Source organism: Lycorma delicatula, chromosome 1 (genome assembly GCF_047948215.1).
Source record: "Lycorma delicatula isolate Av1 chromosome 1, ASM4794821v1, whole genome shotgun sequence".
NCBI lineage: Eukaryota > Metazoa > Arthropoda > Insecta > Hemiptera > Fulgoridae > Lycorma > Lycorma delicatula.
Window position 1 is genome coordinate 67,000,122 of NC_134455.1, and position 21,086 is coordinate 67,021,207.

At 29.5% G+C, this 21,086-nt stretch overlaps 1 protein-coding gene across 1 annotated transcript in view; it reads left to right on the plus strand.

Annotated features, from left to right (window-relative positions):
- The window catches only part of LOC142318121 (uncharacterized), a 53,361-nt gene that overhangs the window by 15,591 nt on the left and 16,684 nt on the right, over positions 1 to 21,086 (plus strand). Inside the window, exon 3 of the mRNA XM_075354662.1 lies at positions 15,393 to 15,416. Coding sequence (XP_075210777.1) covers positions 15,393 to 15,416 — 24 coding nt within the window. The remainder of the gene's footprint in view (positions 1 to 15,392; positions 15,417 to 21,086) is intronic.

Here is a 21,086-nt window from a genome sequence, read left to right on the forward strand (position 1 = left end):
TCTGTTGATTTATCATACAGATGGGAACATCTGTACAATATAAATTCTGCATGGCAAATAAAAAAGATCATTTAAAAGATAAAAATAATTTATCCATTATTAACCTATTACTAAAGCTTATTATTAAAAATAATATAAAAATAAATTCCATCGGTTTAATTTATATGTTTTGTTAGTAAATATTTTTCGGAATTTTTATTTTAAAATCATATATTTATTACTGTTTTTTAAAGTAAGTTCGGTTAACCGTTTAATCTTCCGGTTATTAAAATCCGTAACACAAAGGAAAAATTACATCCGGTTAAAATAAAATCCGCTGAATAATTTTTAATATATACATATATTAACATTCACATTATGTGTTTGAGTTTATACACTGTAAACATGTTTTCAAGATTATCAGGGTGTTAAATACGAAATTAATTTCCAATGTTACATAATTACAAAGATAAATTTATTCCTCTGCAAATCTAAGTTATTTGTATGCGTTACCTGCTGGCAAAGTCATGGTAACTAATTTTTTTAATATAAAGTAAGATATTTTGAAAGTGCGTTCACGAAATGTGTACTAGTTAATTCATTTTTATCTATTGCACTTTTAGAGAACAACAAGAATAAACACCAAGCCCGTCTCTGGTCATTAACCCGTTACTACCTGAAAAATATTTATATTTTACCTGAACAATTTTTTTTTTTTGTAATGGAAATCCCCGGTTGCCGGAAATCCTTTCCTTGTATGTCAATACTTATAATTTCAATATTTTTCATCAGTTTGTTGTACTTAAAGATGTTTGTATGACAAAACGATTGACATGGAGCCAATTTTTGAACAAAATCAAAGAAATTGATACTGGACAATAGGAAATTTACTTTTGGGAAAGTGATGAAAAGTAGTGAATCATTTTGGAAATGCCCGACTGATCAGCTGCGAAAACACCCCAATATATCTTTCAACTATTAAAAAATAATTGTTTAAATTTAAATCTTGAGTTAAGTTCTAAATATATAGATTTCGAATCCACTATCCAGAACTCATTATTGTCAATTTGGACTGAGGAGCAATTAATTGCTTATGTTTATTTTGAACATAATTAGTATAGAAAAATTCGGGACCTAAAATAACAAAATATAAAACTGTTGAAATTGAAACGAGGAAGTAGTTGAACTGTATATTTGGTTTACAATTTTTTGGAACCTTTTGAAGTATCTGATTGTTTTATTTCCGATTTAATAAGTAAAACAAGAAGACGAAAGATTAAAATAATATTCAGATTATTTGATGGATAATCCTCCAATTAAATCCCCCCCCCCCCTAATAAAATCGAAAAATGACAGTGTATCCACCAAACATATGGGCCGTTTTCGCAGCTAGTTTAGAAAGAACGGACTGCTGTGATTCGTTTTACTTACGACTTATGAAAGTCGTAAGTAAAACGACTTTATGTCGTTACGACTTATGTTTGGAGTGTCGCTTCATATGGAAGTGAAACTTGGACGATCGTAGTATCTGAGAAGAAAAGATTAGAAGCTTTTGAAATGTGGTGCTATAGGAGAATGTTAAAAATCAGATGGGTGTTTAAAGTGACAAATGAAGAGGTATTGCGGCAAATAGATGAAGAAAGAAGCATTTGGAAAAATATAGTTAAAAGAAGAGACAGACTTATAGGCCACATACTAAGGCATCCTGGAATAGTCGCTTTAATATTGGAAGGACAGGTAGAAGGAAAAAATTGTGTAGGCAGGCCACGTTTGGAATATATAAAACAAATTGTTAGGGATGTAGGATGTAGAGGGTATACTGAAATGAAACGACTAGCACTAGATAGGAAATCTTGGAGAGCTGCATCAAACCAGTCAAATGACTGAAGACAAAAAAAAAAACGACTTATGAAGGATTTTACAAATTCAACCAATGTTTAGATAATTTAAATATTATTTTTTAGCATTTTAAACAAATATTTATATGAACTGAAAAAAAGAATTCGTTAAAATTAAATATCCCGTAACCAGAAGTTTAAATGACTTCTTAAAAAAAAACAAAATAAGTAAATATCATAAAACTGGAAGTATTGTGATCGGGAGAAAATTTCGCTTTTAGATTTTAACGGAAATATCCATTTTGACCATCCCTGAATCTATTTTGAACAGTTTCGGCGTGATGTCTGTACGTACAACTAAAAAACGATTAGCCGTAGAATGTTGAAATTTTAGATTTAGAACTGTTGTAACATCTAGTTGTGCACCTCCTCTTTTGATTTCAATCGACTGGACTAAAAGTATCCAAAAAAGCCCAAAATCCAAAAAAGTTGGATATCGGACTTCTTCCTAACTACAGTAATAAGCCATCATTGAAAGCTTTTCAACGATATATCATAAGTGGTACTTATTTTCATTGGTTCCAGAGTTATAGCCCAATAAAGTTTTAATTAATGAGATATTTGGATTTTACAAGAGGAAGGCACATCGGTTCGAATGCGACTTTATTTCTTTTTTTTTTTAACTTTTTGTCTTTTTAATTTAAATATATTGATTTATTAATTTATTAACCTCTGATTGCAAAAAAATTACAATAAACAATAATTCAATAATAAAAAAATATTTACGGAAAAGTCGGTCTTCTTGCCCAGAACTGCCCAAAATTTTTTTAAGTATGTATATTTTTCCCGTAACCTATATAGAAAATGTTATTTTCATGTTTAAAAAATTGGATGCTTATGTTTTCTTGAACAAACCTATTACAGGGACCATCAGTTTTTACAATATTAATCTTTTTGAAATAAAAGATCAGTACATTTGATAAAAAATAAGGCTTGGACGGTCTTTAATATATATACGAAGTGCTTCCCAAGAGTACGGGGAATTTGAATTTCGCGCACGAACCTTAGCTGGTACGACCTCCTGCCGCTAGATGTGGCTCACAGTACTCTTTGTGAATCAGTGTTCCAACAGCTGTGACGGTGAAAGGCTGCATTGTTGACTTTGGTGCCGGTTGTGTAACGTTGTGTTTTGCTGCTTCGGCGAAGTTATAAATGGCAGATTTTAAAGAGCAAAGAACCTGCATCAAATTTTGCTTCATGCTTAAAAAAACTGGTGCAGTAACCCATCGCATGCTTGTGGAAGAATTTGGTGGCACTGCTACGAGTAAAAGTAAAATTTTTTTGTGGTACAAACGATTCAAAGATGGACGAACGACAGTCCATGACAATGAGCGTTCAGGAAGACCAACAAGCGCAACACCGGAAAAATCGCGAGAGGCTATTGTTGCAGATCGTAGACAAACAATCCATGATGTTTGTGCAATCGTACAAATGTCATATGGGTCCGTGCAACGCATCTTGTCGGACAATTTGAACATGAGACGCATTGCTGCAAAATTCGTACCGAGACTCTTGAACAGCGACCAGAAACAAAATCGCTTAGCTGTCTGTAGTGAATTGAAAAATTCAGCAAGAGATGACCCTAACTTCATCTCCAACATCATAACCGGTGATGAGATATGGGTTTACAAGTATGTTCCTGAAACTAAGCAGCAGTCGTCGCAGTGGAAGTCGCCAAGTTCACCGCGGCCAAAAAAAGCACGCCAAGTTCGCAGCAACGTGAAGTCCATGATGATTGTTTTTTTCGACATCAAAGGCATTATCCATAAGGAATTTATTCCTCTTAGTCAAACTGTCAATGGGATGTTCTATTGTGAAGTTTTGAAACGGTTACGTGAAAGCATTAGGCGCAAACGTTCAGATCTGTTGGGTAACAACAGCTGGGTTCTGCACCATAACAACAACGCACCCACGCACATATCACTAGCCGTTCCGAATTTCTTGGCTTCCAAAAAGACGGTAGTGATTCCCCACCCACCCTTTTCGCCTGACCTTGCCCCGTGCGTCTTTTTTCTCTTTCCGAATATAACATTTCAATTGAAAGGCCGTCATTTTAACACAATTGAGGAAATTCAGGAAGAAACGCAGAACGTGCTTCGAACACTTACACCTGCAAATTTCCAGGGATGAATGGAATCATGGGAAAAACGCTGGGATCACTGTATCAATGCCCAAAGGGATTACTTTGAAGGAGACAATGGAAATAAAAAGTTATGGTAAGCTATTTTATTTTGAAGGTAGAATTCCCCGAACTTTTGGGTAGCACCTCGTATGAGCGGAATAGTCCTCTGTTTCTTTAAAACCATTTAAATTTTTTTTCTCAATATAATTACCAGTGGGGTTTCTGTACTAAGTAAACAAGTATTCATGAAAATCACATTTTAAAATCGCCTATTTTTTAAAATAATTTTTTTATTATTATTCAAAATTTAATAACAAAAAAAAAGTTATAAAACCTCTAACTCGAGTAAATATTTGTTTAATTCAATAAAGATAGCTTGGAAAAATAAAAATGTTAAAAGTACTTAAAATGTGTTAAACTGTATTGTTAATTTCTTTTTATGTCCTTTTTTTAATTTTGTAACTCACTTGATTACAATTTTTACAATATCTTACCAGTAACTATTTCAATTTATTTGCAATTAATTACTGAAATAAAAATTAAGAGATATTAAACATAGCTTTAAAACCCAGACTTTTTTGTACAACTAATTTTTTTTTTTTTTTTTATTACATCAACTATTCAAAACATTCTTATGGTTATGATAAAGTACTAGAGATACAGAAGGCGTCAGTAAGAACTGGTTTCTGTGATTTTGTATTTATTTATTGTGTATTCAGTCCACGAGGTTAACAGAATGAAAATCTAATGTCTAAAGCTAAATATTACCTGCAATTTTTAGTAAACTTAGCGCGCATATGTTTTTAAGTTTCGTAACGGGAAGCTACATCTTTATCTTAGAAGCATAAGTCATGGCTCATCAAAGGATAACAGCATTGGATGCTGTTATATTTTCCAACAACTGTGCCATTTTAGAAGTAACTTGTCATTCATGTTAAATTTCTTGTAAGCATTAAAGTTGAATGACCTAAAAAATAGTAGATCGAATCCTGCATTTGATGATACTGTAAAAAAAAAAATATTTAAACAATAAAAGACTTCAAAGAAAATTAAATACTATTAATAAATTAGGGAGACAGAAATCACTAATTTTTTTTTTGTATTCGTTATAATAAATGATAAAATACATTGCGTATAATTATAAATTTTACATGTAATTATATGAATAGTAATTGTCAACAACCACTTTTGCAACCTTTATGCACCTGTTCTGTTAAATCTGTAACTCATAAAACCTTTCATATATATAAAAACGCTCGTACACACAACTACACCCCGTGTATACGGGAGAGAAAACTTAATGTATATTGTAACCAGGAGAAAGCAGCGTGATGTAGACGTACGTAAGTGTACGGATTTGTAAAACAGGTACATATTTTATATCTAAAACTCACAAATCACACATATATATATATATATATATATATCTGTGTATGTGTGTGTATTAACTTTCAAACAACGAATAAATATGAACTGTATAATTTTAGCACGTGTCAAATTTTTCACACATTTCATTATAAATTATTTTCATCAATAAACATTGTATATCATTGTTTTGAATTATTTCAGTATTTTTTTTATATACCATTACTCTTGTTTTTTGTCTTTAAACCTTACTTTTCTAGTCTTTTTTCTTTCTGAGGTTAGGCAAATTGAATTTGACAGAATTTTTACTGACGGATACCCTTCCGGTAATATTTTAAATAAATGATGCAAAGTTTTTATCCTTTGAAAAAAGATATCATGCGGTATTAACTGATCAGGAATCATGGGTATTAACCAACTATCACCTCGGTATTTATTTCCTAAAGCATATGCGGCCCGTAGTGACATGAACGGTTCACTATTAGCTTTAGTTATTTGTACATTGTAACGAATGGTAAACGAAAAGGAGTTACAATGCACTTCACTTTACGCACATCAGAAGTTATAGGTGGATTTTTGAATTGTACAGGGGTTATGTAACAAGGAATGATGTCTGCAGAAATGTAGGCCAGTGAAGGGTAACGTACCCAATATGATCTACTATACAGCACAACGGAATTGGTTATCATCTGTTTTGTAATCAGATATTACAAGAAACATTCACTCTAATGGATGGTTAGTTAGATCTTTATTTATATTTTAGAAGACTGACATGTTAAAAATCTTCATAAAAATTACTAAAAAAGTGTTTTTTTTTATAAAGAAGAAAAAAATGAATTATGATACACTTATCAATTCCTTCTTATATTAAATTAATATTTTAATTTTAGCATATTCATTACATCCTACATTTTTAATTATTTGTTATTTTATTTTAATCCTTACCTTCTCCTAGATTTTTTACCCTAGTAATACAGTTTCTTCCGTTGGAAAATTAATCGACTATGGTTGATTAACTAACAGACTTATCAATTTATTTCTTATTCACGAAAAATTTTATCAAACGGTTATATTTATCTAATTAAATGATAGTTTAATAATATCAATTTATTATTTTAAATTATCTTAAAATTAATAATAAAGTTTATTTATAGATGATAAGATACATAATTTATTCATTCACATGATCTGTTATATTCGATACAAGTAGTTTTAAAAAAATTCTTCTGATTTCTAAATATATGTTTAATATTACCTATTAGCAAATTTCTTTTCTGCTTAAAGGTTGAACTTACTTTAAGTATTTCTCTAACTTGTCGAAGTTTTGTAACTTTATTTCCTAAGTAAAAATATATTCTGATTTGTGAGTTCTGGTATGCAATATTATCTTAATATTTACGTAATTAATAATCTTTCTTCTTTTCATATTTTTTTTTTTTTTATTAAATTAAATTTATCAAGAATTAATCATCATTTCTTAAATTAAATTTTTAATTTCAGTTAACAAAAAAGAAGAGGAAATATGCTAATTAATTTAAGTAGTCTACCTATTTAAATATTAAATACTTAATTTTTTTTTATTTCTTGCAAATGTGTACATTTCAATCTGTTCAAGAAAGTAAACAATTATCAACACCTCCCATGGCCCAGTGAAATGAGGATGATATGTATGACAAGTAAAATAGGCATAGTCTTGTACGATTCAGGCCGACCATTCCACTTTTTAATTGAACCCCAACCACAAATGTAGTTATAGCTTTAGAAGGGAAAGTATTGTAATCTGTCAAATTGAGCATATGCAGTTTTCCCAGTTCTTGACGTTTTGGCACCTAAGAAACCCAAGGTACTTGTGTATGTTCGGTTTCGCTCTCTAAATTGCCTTATATCTCCAGAACTAATGGACCGATTTTGACCAAACTTGGTCAGATTACTTCTATATGTGAGGCATTGATGCCATTAAATGTTCAACATAAAAGGTCAAGAAGGTGAAGCTGCAGAGCAAGGTCACTCTCAGTATCTCAAAATTTCGCCTAATTAAGGTAATAATTTTATTAGGCACATTTTTTAACAATTAAAAAATAATTTTTGGAAAATCGAACCCCTATCACAATAACGTTCTAAACTACTACTATGTTCTGACATCACGGGTGAGCGGTAGACTTAAATAAATTAATATTTAATGTGTAAAAACGTAACCCGATCTGACTAGGTATCGAACTCGATCGTCCGGTTGACTAGGTACCTGGTGAGTTAAGCCTCGCGGCTACACCAGTCTGCCGACCGTGCAAGCAAAATTTGTTTCATGTAAGTTGTGAAATTGCATTAGTTTAATTAGTGCCGACGGTTGCCGCTAGTACTGACAAACCCACGCGAATTAAATACGGTGTGTGTGTGCGCGCGCGCGCTGTGGTTAGAATCATTGAATTAAATAAGCGAAAAAATATTATATTAAAATAAATATTATATTTTATGATAAAAATTTTTAATTAAGTCGTGTATATGTGTGTGTAAGCCGTGCATCAGAAACAACCCACAGATGTAGGACGTTCCCGGAACGCGGCTGTGGCCGCGTGACAGTTGTAAGTTTTACAACTGTGTTGTCAGCCTTTATTCTTCTATTGGAACATTTCATATAATATATATTTAAAAAAATAATAAAATCAAATTAAATTTAAAACAAATGTTACCACTTCTCCATCCATGAATCTAATTGACTAATGATATTTTACTTATATTCTATTGGATTTTTCAATTTTGGAGAAACATTTCTATGTAGCCGATTCATGAAAAATAGTTCTCCTTGTATTTAGTAGTATATTCTTCAAAGGTTATTCTCAGCCTAACGGACCTTTCTAGAAGTGTCTAAGGCTATATTAATAGTCTCTTTCTATGTTTACCGATGAGTTATTCAATCGACAAAAATAAATAAAAGATAGAAATCTATTTATGAAATTTAATAGCTCATTTCATAACAAAATAGTAAAAGAATCGAGAATGGTTTTATTTCCAATAACTACTATTGTTTACTAGTTAGTATAATTTTATCTAATTTGTACCTAACTTGTTTTTACGCTTATATGAGAAGTATGAAAAGAAATATTCCAAAACTATGACTTTGTTACTAATCTTCATTTATTGCTGTAACATAGTTCAGCAATTTTTAAGCAAACGGTCGGTCCTGCAATTTTCGAAATTTTTTTAAGATAATTCCTGCTTCAGTTTGAAATAGACGCTTTTTCTTTAAATTACGAATACAGGAACATTCGTTCGGATAAGATGAGTAAAAATCGATAATATTAAGAACAAAATTTATTACATCAACGAATAAAAAGATATTCGGAAGTAAAACAATGTAAATAAATATTTTGACTCTTTACAGATGATATGTATTTTAATTTTTACATTAAAATGACTTTCAGTTGCCTTGTGTTTTGAGCAGTAGTCCATAATTACAACACTAAAATCTGTGAGTTTGTTATTACGTGGTCGTTACCAATGTTTTTCTCTCTGCAGCAGTTGTATTAAAATATTGTATTTCAAATACCGTTTCATCCTTGGTATACTAATAATATATATACATTTTTTTTAAATTAAAAATAATGGCAGAAATAAAAAGCCCTGGATTTAAAATCACCCAAATTTGGCGAGGAAAATTAGAAAATATTAGTGATTTGGCTGTTAAAAAAATTACTTATTTATATTTTCTTGCATTTCAAATTGATGAAAATTCAGGTTGGATTGAAAGGTAATGGTAAAGGACATATTTCTTTAATTTTGCCTTTTGATTTTTTTTTTTTTTAAATTTAATTAATGAAATAAAATTAGAAATCTTTACTATGAAAAAGGATGGTGCGTAGGTTTGTTTGTTTGATTTATATGCTCACATTTTTATTATAGCTGCTCGGGCGGCTGCGCGCAGCGGACGATTCATTCATTTGAACGATTTATACTTCTCGAACGATTGATTCATTCGAACGATTTATACATCTTTATACTAACTATCTAACATTATATTTGTGTTTTGGGGATAAAAAAGGAAAACAATGGAGTTGGAGCTGTGTTAAAAAATCACAACTCAAGAAACGGCTAAAAATGTTCAGGATTTTGAAGCTTTTCGTTGAAAAAATGTTTGTTGTTAGTAAGCTAAATTCATAAAGTTTTCAACGTTATTTAGTTACAGTTGGAAAAAACATTTAACAAAATCATGTGTAATGAAACATAAACCATCGAACATTTTTGCGGCGGGCCATAGGCCTGCCTTTTTTCTTGTGTTAATAGAAAACTGATTGGAAAACTCATAGGTAAAGATAGAATGTGATTATAAAAAATCCCTTTCGGCACGCCGGAAGGTGGAGGTAAATTTTACCGGTGCTAAGTAGGGGATAAAAAATATTTCCACCTTAAAGTTAAGAAAAACTTTGAATTTACTCAATTCGACAATGATTGTATGTGAAAAAAGGTTCACATATTTAGCATACGACAAGCCCCATCTTTTTACAATTCCAGCAAATCTTTGGTCATCCCTTGTCTTAAGGATTGGTCATATCAATAATTGTTTCAGGGAAACGTTTTAGGTTTATATATAACGTATATATATATATATATATATATATATATATATATCCCCTCCTCTATGAATCATGAGACCTTGCCGTTGGTGAGGGAGCTTGAGTGCTCAGGGAAGGTGCAACCATATCGGAGAGGTATCTGTTGAGAGCCAGACTAAGGAATGATTCCTGAAAGAGGGTAGCAGCTCTTTCAGTAGTTGTTATGGGTGTGAGTCAGAATGACTTAAACGGCCATATCAACATCACTCAGTCCTCTGAGTACTGCGCAGCTGAAAGCAATGGAAAACTACAGCTGCTTTTTTTCCAAGAAAATGTGGCTCTCTGCATTTTCATATAGCAATGATGGAGGCGCCTTCCTTGGTAAAATATTCTGGAGGTAAACTAGTCCCCCGTTCGGATCTCCGGGTGGGGACTACTAAGGAAGGGGTCACCAGAAAATTAAAAAATAACATTCTACGACACGGAGCGTGGAATGTTAGAAGTTTAAAAAAGGTTGGTAGGCTAGAAAATTTAAAAAGGGAAATGGATAGGATAGGTGTGGATATAGTAGGAATTAGTGAGGTTCGGTGGGAAGAGGAAGGCAACTTTTGGTAAGGTGATTTAAGAATTATTAACTCAGCTTCAAATAATGGGCAGGCAGGAGTAGGTTTCATAATGAACAAGAAGATAGGGAAGAGAGTAAAGTATTTCAAAACGGAGCGATAGAATCATTGTAATAAGGATAAAATCAAAACTTAAACTGACAACAATTGTTAACATCTATATGCCTATAAGTGCCCAAGATAATGATGAGGTAAAGTGTGTATATGAAGAAATTTACGAAGCAATTAAACACATAAAAGGAGATGAAAATTTAATAATAGTTGGAGATCGGAATGCAAGCATTGGAAAAGGCAAGGAAGGAAATATAGTGGGTGAATACGGGCTGGGCAAAAGGAATGAAAGATGGGACCGACTTATAGAGTTTTGCACGAAGTATAATTTAGTAATTGCCAACACCCAATTTAAAAATCATAATAGAAGAATATACACTTGGAAAAAGCCAGGCGATACTGCAAGGTATCAGATAGATTATATCATGGTTAAGCAAAGATTTAGAAATCAACTCGTTGACTGCAAAACTTACCCTGGAGCAGACATTGATAGCAACCATAATTTGGTGATAATGAAATGTAGATTGGGGTTTAAAAACCTGAAGAAAAGGTGTCAGATGAATCGGTGGAATTTAGAGAAGCTTGAGGAAGAGGAGGTAAAGAAGATTTTTGAGGAGGACATCGCAAGAGGTCTGAGTAAAAAAGATAAGGTAAAGGAAATTCTTAAATCAGCAGAAGCAAACTTAGGCGGAATAAAGAGAACTGGTAGAAAACCTTGGGTTTCAGACGATATATTGCAGCTGATGGATGAACGTAGAAAATATAAGAATGCTAGTGATGAAGAAAGTAAAAGGAACTATCGGCAATTAAGAAATGCTATAAACAGGAAGTGCAAACTGGCGAAAGAAGAGTGGATTAAAGAATAGTGTTCAGAAGTGGAAAGAGAAATGAACATTGGTAAAATAGACGGAGCATACAGGAAAGTTAAGGAAAATTTTGGGGTACATAAATTAAAATCTAATAATGTGTTAAACAAAGATGGTTCACCGATATATAATACGAAAGGTAAAGTCAATAGATGGGTGGAATATATTGAAGAGTTATACAGAGGAAATGAATTTGAAAATGGTGTTATAGAAGAAAAAGAAGAAGTTGAGGAGGATGAAATGGGAGAAACAATATTGAGATCTGAATTTAAGAGAGCATTAAAAGATTTAAATGGCAGAAAGGCTCCTGGAATAGACGGAATACCTGTAGAATTACTGTGCAGTGCAGGTGAGGAGGCGATTGATAGATTATACAAACTGGTGTGTAATATTTATGAAAAAGGGAAATTTCCGTCAGACTTCAAAAAAAGTGTTATAGTCATGATACCAAAGAAAGCAGGGGCAGATAAATGTGAAGAATACAGAAGAATTACTTTAACTAGTCATGCATCAAAAATGTTAACTAGAATTCTATACAGAAGAATTGAGAGGAGAGTGGAAGAAGTGTTAGGAGAAGACCAATTAGGTTTCAGGAAAAGTATAGCGACAAGGGAAGCAATTTTAGGCCTCAGATTAATAGTAGAAGGAAGATTAAAGAAAAACAAACCAACATACTTGGGTTTTATAGACCCAGAAAAGGCATTCGATAACGTAGAGTGGAATAAAATGTTCAGCATTTTAAAAAAATTAGGGTTCAAATACAGAGATAGAAGAACAATTGCTAACATGTACAGGAACCAAACAGCAGCAGTAATAATTGAAGAACATAAGAAATAAGCCGTAATAAGAAAGGGAGTCCGACAAGGATGTTCCCTATCTTCGTTACTTTTTAATCTTTACATGGATCTAGCAGTTAATGATGTTAAAGAACAATTTAGATTCGGAGTAACAGTACAACGTGAAAAGATAAAGATGCTACGATTTGCTGATGATATAGTAATTCTAGCCGAGAGTAAAAAGGATTTAGAAGAAACAATGAACGACATAGATGAAGTCCTATGCAAGAACTATCGCATGAAAATAAACAAGAACAAAACAAAAGTAATGAAATGTAGTAGAAATACCAAAGATGGACCACTGAATGTGAAAATAGGAGTAGAAATGATTATGGAGGTAGATGAATTTTGTTATTTGGGAAGTAGAATTACTAAAGATGGACGAAGCAGGAGCGATATAAAATGCCAAATAGCACAGGCGAAACGAGCCTTCAGTAAGAAATATAATTTGTTTACATCAAAAATTAATTTAAATGTCAGGAAAAGATTTTTGAACGTATATGTTTGGAGTGTCGCTTTATATGGAAGTGAAACTTGGACGATCGTAGTATCTGAGAAGAAAAGATTAGAAGCTTTTGAAATGTGGTGCTATAGGAGAATGTTAAAAATGAGATGGGTGGTTAAAGTGACAAATGAAGAGGTATTGCGGCAAATAGATGAAGAAAGAAGCATTTGGAAAAATATAGTTAAAAGAAGAGACAGACTTATAGGCCACATACTAAGGCATCCTAGAATAGTCGCTTTAATATTGGAAGGACAGGTAGAAGGGAAAAATTGTGTAGGCAGGCCACGTTTGGAATATGTAAAACAAATTGTTAGGGATGTAGGATGTAGAGGGTATACTGAAATGAAACGACTAGCACTAGATAGTGAATCTTGGAGAGCTGCATCAAACCAGTCAAATGACTGAAGACAAAAAAATATATATATAAACTTTTGGGCTGACGGTGGTTTTGGGGTCTGAGAGATGTGAAACGCGAAGATATGTCGAAGTCCAATCATGTTACCCATTACAGTAGATAGATTTCTTATGAAATCTACCTAAAAAATGTATTAACCTATACTTTGGACTAATAATCATTCATTTTAATATAGATTTTTCTAATACTGTATTACCTGGACACAATTTTATATCATATATACAAATTAGAAAATTTCGGCTTATGCTTTTAAGCTTGAACCATTTCATATATGACATTATACATATATATATTCTAAGGATCGTCCAGACGTTTATTGGAAATTCAATAATTTTTGATACTATACCATTATTTAGACGTAGTTAAATTGTTTAGTATATGCAAATGCTTGCTTCTACGTACGTATGTTTTTGTAAAGAACAAAATTGTGCGAAGTTACTATCTTTTTTTACACTTAGTAATTCGTAAAGCTTTCCTAAATTATATTAATAGAATTTACAATTTTTTTTCCTTTAAGATAAGTTTATTATGCTATTTTATAACATCCTTAGTTTAATTGTTTATAAGCTAATAACAAAATCATAGATTTCAAGCTAGAGCAAACCTTATGTAGTTTCACATGGTAACAATAAAGGGAACAACTCAAAACTGTCATCTACAAGCAAAATTCGTTAAATTATAAAATAAAAATATATTAAATTTTTATCGCAGGATCAAATAAACTTTAAAAAGATTATTTTTTTATGCGTAAATAATACTTTGTCGCGTCTGTGCTAAATAAGTAAGCACTAAATTTAAATATGTATATGTAACATTGTGAAATATTTAAATAAATGTTTTAGTTTTTAATTGTTAACCGATTAATGAGTTAAATAAAAAAATAAAAAATATTATTACAGTTATTAAGAAAGGTTTTGATGAAATTAATTTTTTTAGATTTAAAAATAAATAAATTTAGCCATAAGTCCTGTTCGACACTTAGCGATTCTAGTTCCTTGGAATTTTCCTGGCAGGTTTTACGGGTGGGTTTGCGATTTCAGTGTGGTAAATTGAAATCCAACCACCAACGAACACCGGTATCCACAGTCTGGTATACAAATCCATAGCCTTTACAAGGACTTGGCACCTTAGAATTCTCGACTTCGAAAATCATCTGATTTTGCGATGACGAGTTTAACCACTAGACTAATCCGGTGGTTTAGATTTTTAGATTTGTTTCTGTTTATAATAATTTATAACTATTGTTTAATATTTTAAGTTTTATATTACTTGAGTAATTATAGGCATTTAAAAATAAATGCAATAACGAGAATGTGACTATATGCAAAAATTAACTTCTCTATATAGAAGATCAATACGTTTTGAAACGTATTCATAACAGGTAATCGAAGGTAATAATTTTACATCTCATCCTGTTTATTTTAAACACGTATCAAAGTAAAAATCTGTACTATTATTTTATTAAATAATTTATATTTATTTTCATACAGATAAAATATTTTACGGTACTTTTATATAATATAATTTTAAATGTAAATGTATAACATTTAAATAAAGTAATGAAAGGAATACGTGTATGTAAACAATCGTCATGAGTCTAGATGATTGTAAAGGAGGGGGAGCGTCTACTAGACTCGTTGTACACTAGACAAGTCTATCTTACGCTACGTCAGGGGGCCGCGCCGTCTAGACATCTACTAGTGATCGTTGTCCTTGTACAAGTCGGTAGTGGTAGCGTCGTAGACGACGCCACCAGACAGTTTTGTTTTGTATTCTACGCCCCGTGGAAATGAGAACAATTTTTCAGTTCACTTGAAATAAAAATAAATAAGGCTTTTTTATGACGTCATTATCACAATACCTTGAGACATTCTAAGAATTGTAGTACTAAGTAATTGTAATAATTTTTATACTGGTGCAGTTTTTTCATTTTTGTTCTTTTAACAAAATTGTCTTTTACTTTTTTCTCTCTTTTATTTTCAGTCTCTATTTGGTACTAATGGGTTATCTCTTACTTGCTCACATGTTTAACATACGTAAAAAATATATATATTTTTTTTTTTACATTTTTTAAAATTAACATGGTATATTTTACTTATTTACTAATGTTAAAATCTAATTGTGTTGGGTAAAATAGTTTGGTATTGATTTATAATTAACAAAACTATTTTTCTTATGTTTTCAGCTCTGACATAGACCAGGTGGAAAGGTATGATGTTGCTTGCTTCAACTGAATGAGTGTGCGTGTGTGTTTTTTTTGTAATTGTTTTTTTTATTTTTTAGAGATTTTGGCATGATTTTTTTCCTACAAACATGATTTTTTAAGTTTCTTGAAACTTAAAAATAAAATTAACCAATAACATGAATTTCTTTAGCATGTTATACTACTTAGTATTTTGTCAATTTTGGTATAATTTAACCCATCAACTGTCGTACATCATTATTCCTTCATTACTGTACAGAATTATCTTTCATTCCTTCCGACACAGTCATGAATTTTTTAACATGTTACATTTATAAACACAATATTCTTATACTATATGGAAATTATGTTTAATATTTAATAATAGATAATTATGTGATAATTAGTGATAATAGATAATTATACATACCAGACTTTAATAAGTAGTCTAGTACAAAATTAAAAAAAAAATTTAAACTCATTTGTTTACTTTTCTGACCAACATAATTATGTAAAATCCATGTCAAGTAAAAAAAAAGAAACCCATTCTTTTGACGTGCTTTTGAAAAAAGCACATCAAAAATATTTTTATTTTACTCAAGTTTTTCATATATTTGCTCAGTTACATTTTTAAGAACATTTCTAGTGGTTAATTCATAAAATTTTTATGGTATTCTATCATCTTTTTCTCTTAATTATTGTACCAAAAAACCAGTTTAATTTCGTGCAATCATATTTGTTAACAGGGGAAATACTTATATTTTTGTTTTTTTAAATTTTCATTAATGTTCTTTCTTTTTATTTTTTACTCAACTTATATTACAGTAGTTTAGTTCCTTAGTTTAATATTACACAATCAAATAAGAATATTCATAAATTGTAACATATATCTATTTATTTATTGATGAATCCACAGAAGCTTACAAAAAGAAACCATGGAATGCCGCATCCTATTAATCTGTTGGATTAAATTATATTTTCATTCAGTTTTATTTTAAACAGATATAACAATATTATAATTAGAGAAAAACATAAGAGTAATTACCTATTTTACTATAATTATTGTTCAGCCAACAAAACTTTAAATTTTCAAAGATATTTGAAAAAAACAGTAATAATATTTTTATTTTTTTTAACAGATTATATTACATTTCTGGATAAAAATTATACTTTTAATTTTTTGCTTGAACTGTAAAAATTTTAGGGAGGGCAACATAAGTTTTAATTTTAATTTTTTATTTTTACCAAACTTCCAAAAAAAAGTCAAAAGAAAAGGTAAGTATGTCTGAATTTCAAAACAATGTTACTCACCTATTGATAAAAGTTGATATTTTTTACTGACCTTGTATTTTCATAGTGATGTAAAACATTCTAAAGCATCACACCAGGGCAAGAAATTTGAACATCAACTGTTGTTTTGATTTGACTGTCCCATAAAATTATTTAACCCGTTAATCTAATCCTTTTAAAATACTGTCTAGAATAATCCCATGATTGGACATGAGCTAGAACACTTGCCATTAAAGAACTTAGAGATATTAATTTACTGGCAAATCTCTCTTTATTTTTAATTTTCTACTTACATTATTACTCTGCTTCCAAAGTAGAAAGAGTGTTTATCTTCTTCTTATTGCAAGTAGGAGAGGACAGTGTTATGTAAAACTTATATTTACTTTTGGTACTGTCAGATAACTTGTTACTGGTTCTTGCCTAATTGTAAGTTGCAGACTGAATGTTTCTAAATGTTGCCGTATTCATAATTTCCACATTCCAGCCTTCATCTTCACAAGCAATTCTCATGATGTGCTTTTTTAAATGCAGTTTTTAGCTTAAATGAGCATAATCTGTGTTTAACTAATAATGTAGTGTTTTTTTCAACGTGGAATGTGACTAGGATTGTGCTTATGTAATTGCATGCTAAAATACAAATTAACACAAAAAAATGTATATAGCAAACTCTACTTTTCATTAATTTATTTCTTTTTTATTTTATTCTTTAGGTTTATTCACGATTACTTAGCATCTGTATCTGTAATGCTATCCTATTCTAGTAATTATTTTTTGCCTGTTTGCTTATTTTACTGCACCATTTCAACTGAAATTTTTTATTTAATTGCATCTTTTTGTAATAAGTAAACGTGCTTTTTATATTTTATTATAATTTAAATTACATTAAGAAACAATAAAAAAAATTGGGCCAATTTTTTTATCTTTCTTAGTTTTTCATTCTTTATGTATCATCTGATAAGGCACAATAAGGCACATCAATTCATATGAGTATCTAAAAAAACCTCATTCAAACTTCTAAATCTTTATTAAAATTAATTATTCACCACTGACATAAAAAAAAAAATTTAAATATAAATACAGTTAGTTTTATGTTCATGACATTTAGCTGTGATATTAATTTTAAATATACACTTCTGCAATTACAAATTGAACCAAATTTATTATGGTAAATATAACGCATGAAATTTGATTCATTTATCATTGAAAAACTTTATATTTTTAAATTAAAAAATGTTGATTGACTTCAAAATTACATCTTAATTGTTGATGTTTTTTTTTTTTAATTCTTTAAAATATATTCTAATTTTATAATGTCATAAGTATTTCTACACTTTCCTATGAAAATATATTTTCTATTTAACAATATTATTATATATTAATATATTTTCTTTAATTTTCATGTTTCTTGAATAGTATTTTATTTTATATCAAGAAGTAGCTGATAATTGGTAAAATAGTTTACCATTTTTTTTATTTTCTTAACATTATTTATGAGTATCTAGTAGTGTGCATTATATTTTATACTTTTTTTTAACATCTCAACTTTTCCATTTAATTTTTCAATAAATTTACTATATAGATTTAAATTGAGCTTCTAACAAATGAGTATACAGGCTATATTTACTTAATACATTGAATTTTTTGTTATTATATATCTAAAATTTTATAGAAAATGATGTTTGGTTTTACACGTACATCAATTATGTAATAATCCAATGATACTGAATATAGTTATTAAATTAAATGCACCATTTAGGATAATAAGGTAAGATGTTTGTCTATATAATTAATTTAAATCACTTTTGACTTATACTAATGAATATTTTGACACAAAATAATATTACCTTTTACATAACTGAAAATATGCTTTCAGACGTTTCCAGAACTTCAAAACTATAAACCAGTCTGTTCATCATTGGTATTCCAGATAATACTGTTATTAATAATGCTATACCTTAATGACTAGGAAATTCATCTTGTATGTTGTCAAATTGTATATTTATTCTGTATCAGTTTATTCATCTTCTTACATTATAAACGCAACTGAAAATAAGAAATTTACATATATATTAAATCATACATAAAAGAATAAAACCAATACTGATTACATAAATCTATAATTTCATCATAAAATTGGTTTCCTATCTTCTTTAAGATAATGTCTTTAAAATAGTGACATCTGCAATATCACTGCTCAAGAAACTGGATAACTGTCCTGAAAGGATCTTCGAAATCATATTTCCAGTTAAAGTATTTAGAACATGGATTGAGTTTGCTTTTATTTTATTTAAGAATAAATATCATTTCTTCATGTAGTTATATGATTTAAACAGAATTTATCTAATATATAAAGTTAATATTATTATTCCTATGAAAAGCTTATTATTTAAATAATCATAGATGTAACATATTTAGAATATTTATGTATACAATCCAGAATAATTTTTCTCTTTAACTATACCATGGAAGTGTTTGAATACTAATATTAGTTATTTAGAATGGATAAGTGTCTTGCTATACAGAAATAGTTGCCTGATAATTCTTGATTAAATTTGTATAAAAATAATTTATAGAACATAATTTTATAAAAATTATGACATTTATAAAACATAATTTTAAGATTAATTGATTTTTTAATGGCTGAACTAAAATAAATATTCATGGCTGAACTTTTCTTTAGATCGCAAGATATATCAATGTCATAACCTATTTTATGAAAATTTATTACACATGTATTAAAAGAAAAAGGTCACATAGTTCCTTCATAGCAAAGAATCAATCTTACCTTGCATTAGTAAATAGAACTGCTAATAATAATGTGCTTCTCAATTCAACCCCACAGTTGATTGTAAATTAAACCACCCTAATTAGTCTCATAAGATACAGATGTAGTCTCATAACTCAAACGCTAGTACTCCTAAACATAAGTTTATTCTGACAACAAATATACATATTAAAAGTAAATGGTGTAAAGCCACTAGTTAAAGAAGTTTTATTTATTAAACTAATTCCCTAAGGTAACCAAAGTAAAGTAACTCTATGAACACCTGCACTTGGTTTGATACCTACACACAATAATATGGTATTTCAAATTGCATTGCTCCAGGAAGAATTACACACTAGATGATAAAATTTGAGACTGACTGGATAGTTATATTTTATCTGGTTTATCATACCCAAGTTCCATGCATGTCATCTCATTCATATGCACTCTAAAATGTAGTTTATCATCATAATCTATTCCAGAATTTAAAGTATTTACTTTTATGATCTACTTCTCTAAATAATATTAATAATAAGAAGATATCATTAATGAATTTCTTCAAACACAAAACAATTTACAAAAAACAGTTAAAATTATCATGTGGCTAGATTTCTCTGGCATATATTCAAGAAAGAAAATGTTTGTACTTAAAAACTAAGACAAACAATTCTTACCAGATGTTATGTGTTAAAGGGAAAATTCATCTGTAAAATATAATGTGCACATTATTTAACAGTCTGCAGACTAAGCATTAGACACAGACAGATTATACAAGTGATTTCATTTTCATTTTTTTTTCTGTTTTACTTATGTTCCTTTTCATCTTAGAAAGAAGTATTCAAAAATAACAAAACAAAATTTATTATAGCATTTAGTTCCAATTTTAATTTTATTGTTTGAATTAAGTTTTGTAATCTATTATCTACGATCTGCTACTACAAACTATTTCAATCTCCCTCTAAATAACTATTTCTGATGATATACAGTCTTAACAGTTCAAATATCAATATATTGTATCATTTTTTAAAACTAGTCGAATGAAAAATCCATTACAATTGTTATTAATATTGATTATCATCTCCAAATACATTTTTATCTGACTTATATCCTACTTAGTGGATTAGCTCATTCAGCACAATATGAATGATTTCTTTATTGGGTGAATTTTATTTATAGTCATTATAGTCATTAATCACTAATCATTTCTAAGTCAAATAATAAAACCGCATTCAACTTGATTAAGTTTGGTGATCTATGAAAACCAGTTTAAACATGTATTAAAAAACTGTCTTTTATCCTTACTTCATATCATTCAATTTCAAGTGTATTACTCTATGATTCATTAGTAGAGTTGTGTAAACATCAGGTTGTTTTAGATTTAAATTCACTTATCTGGCAAAAAATGTTTTTTTTTTTTTTTTTAATAAAATTACAACTGTTACAAATGATTCTGTTCATTTTTTAATATTAATAAAAATAGAGTAATCCTCTTAAGATATTTTTTATTTTCTTAAATATGAAATGCAGATAAATTTTTAAGAATTTCCTTTAAAATTTACTTAATTATATTACATCAAAGGAACTGCTTTTACTCTCACTCAGTATTATTTTTGTATTATACCCAACCCTGTTTTAGGAATTAT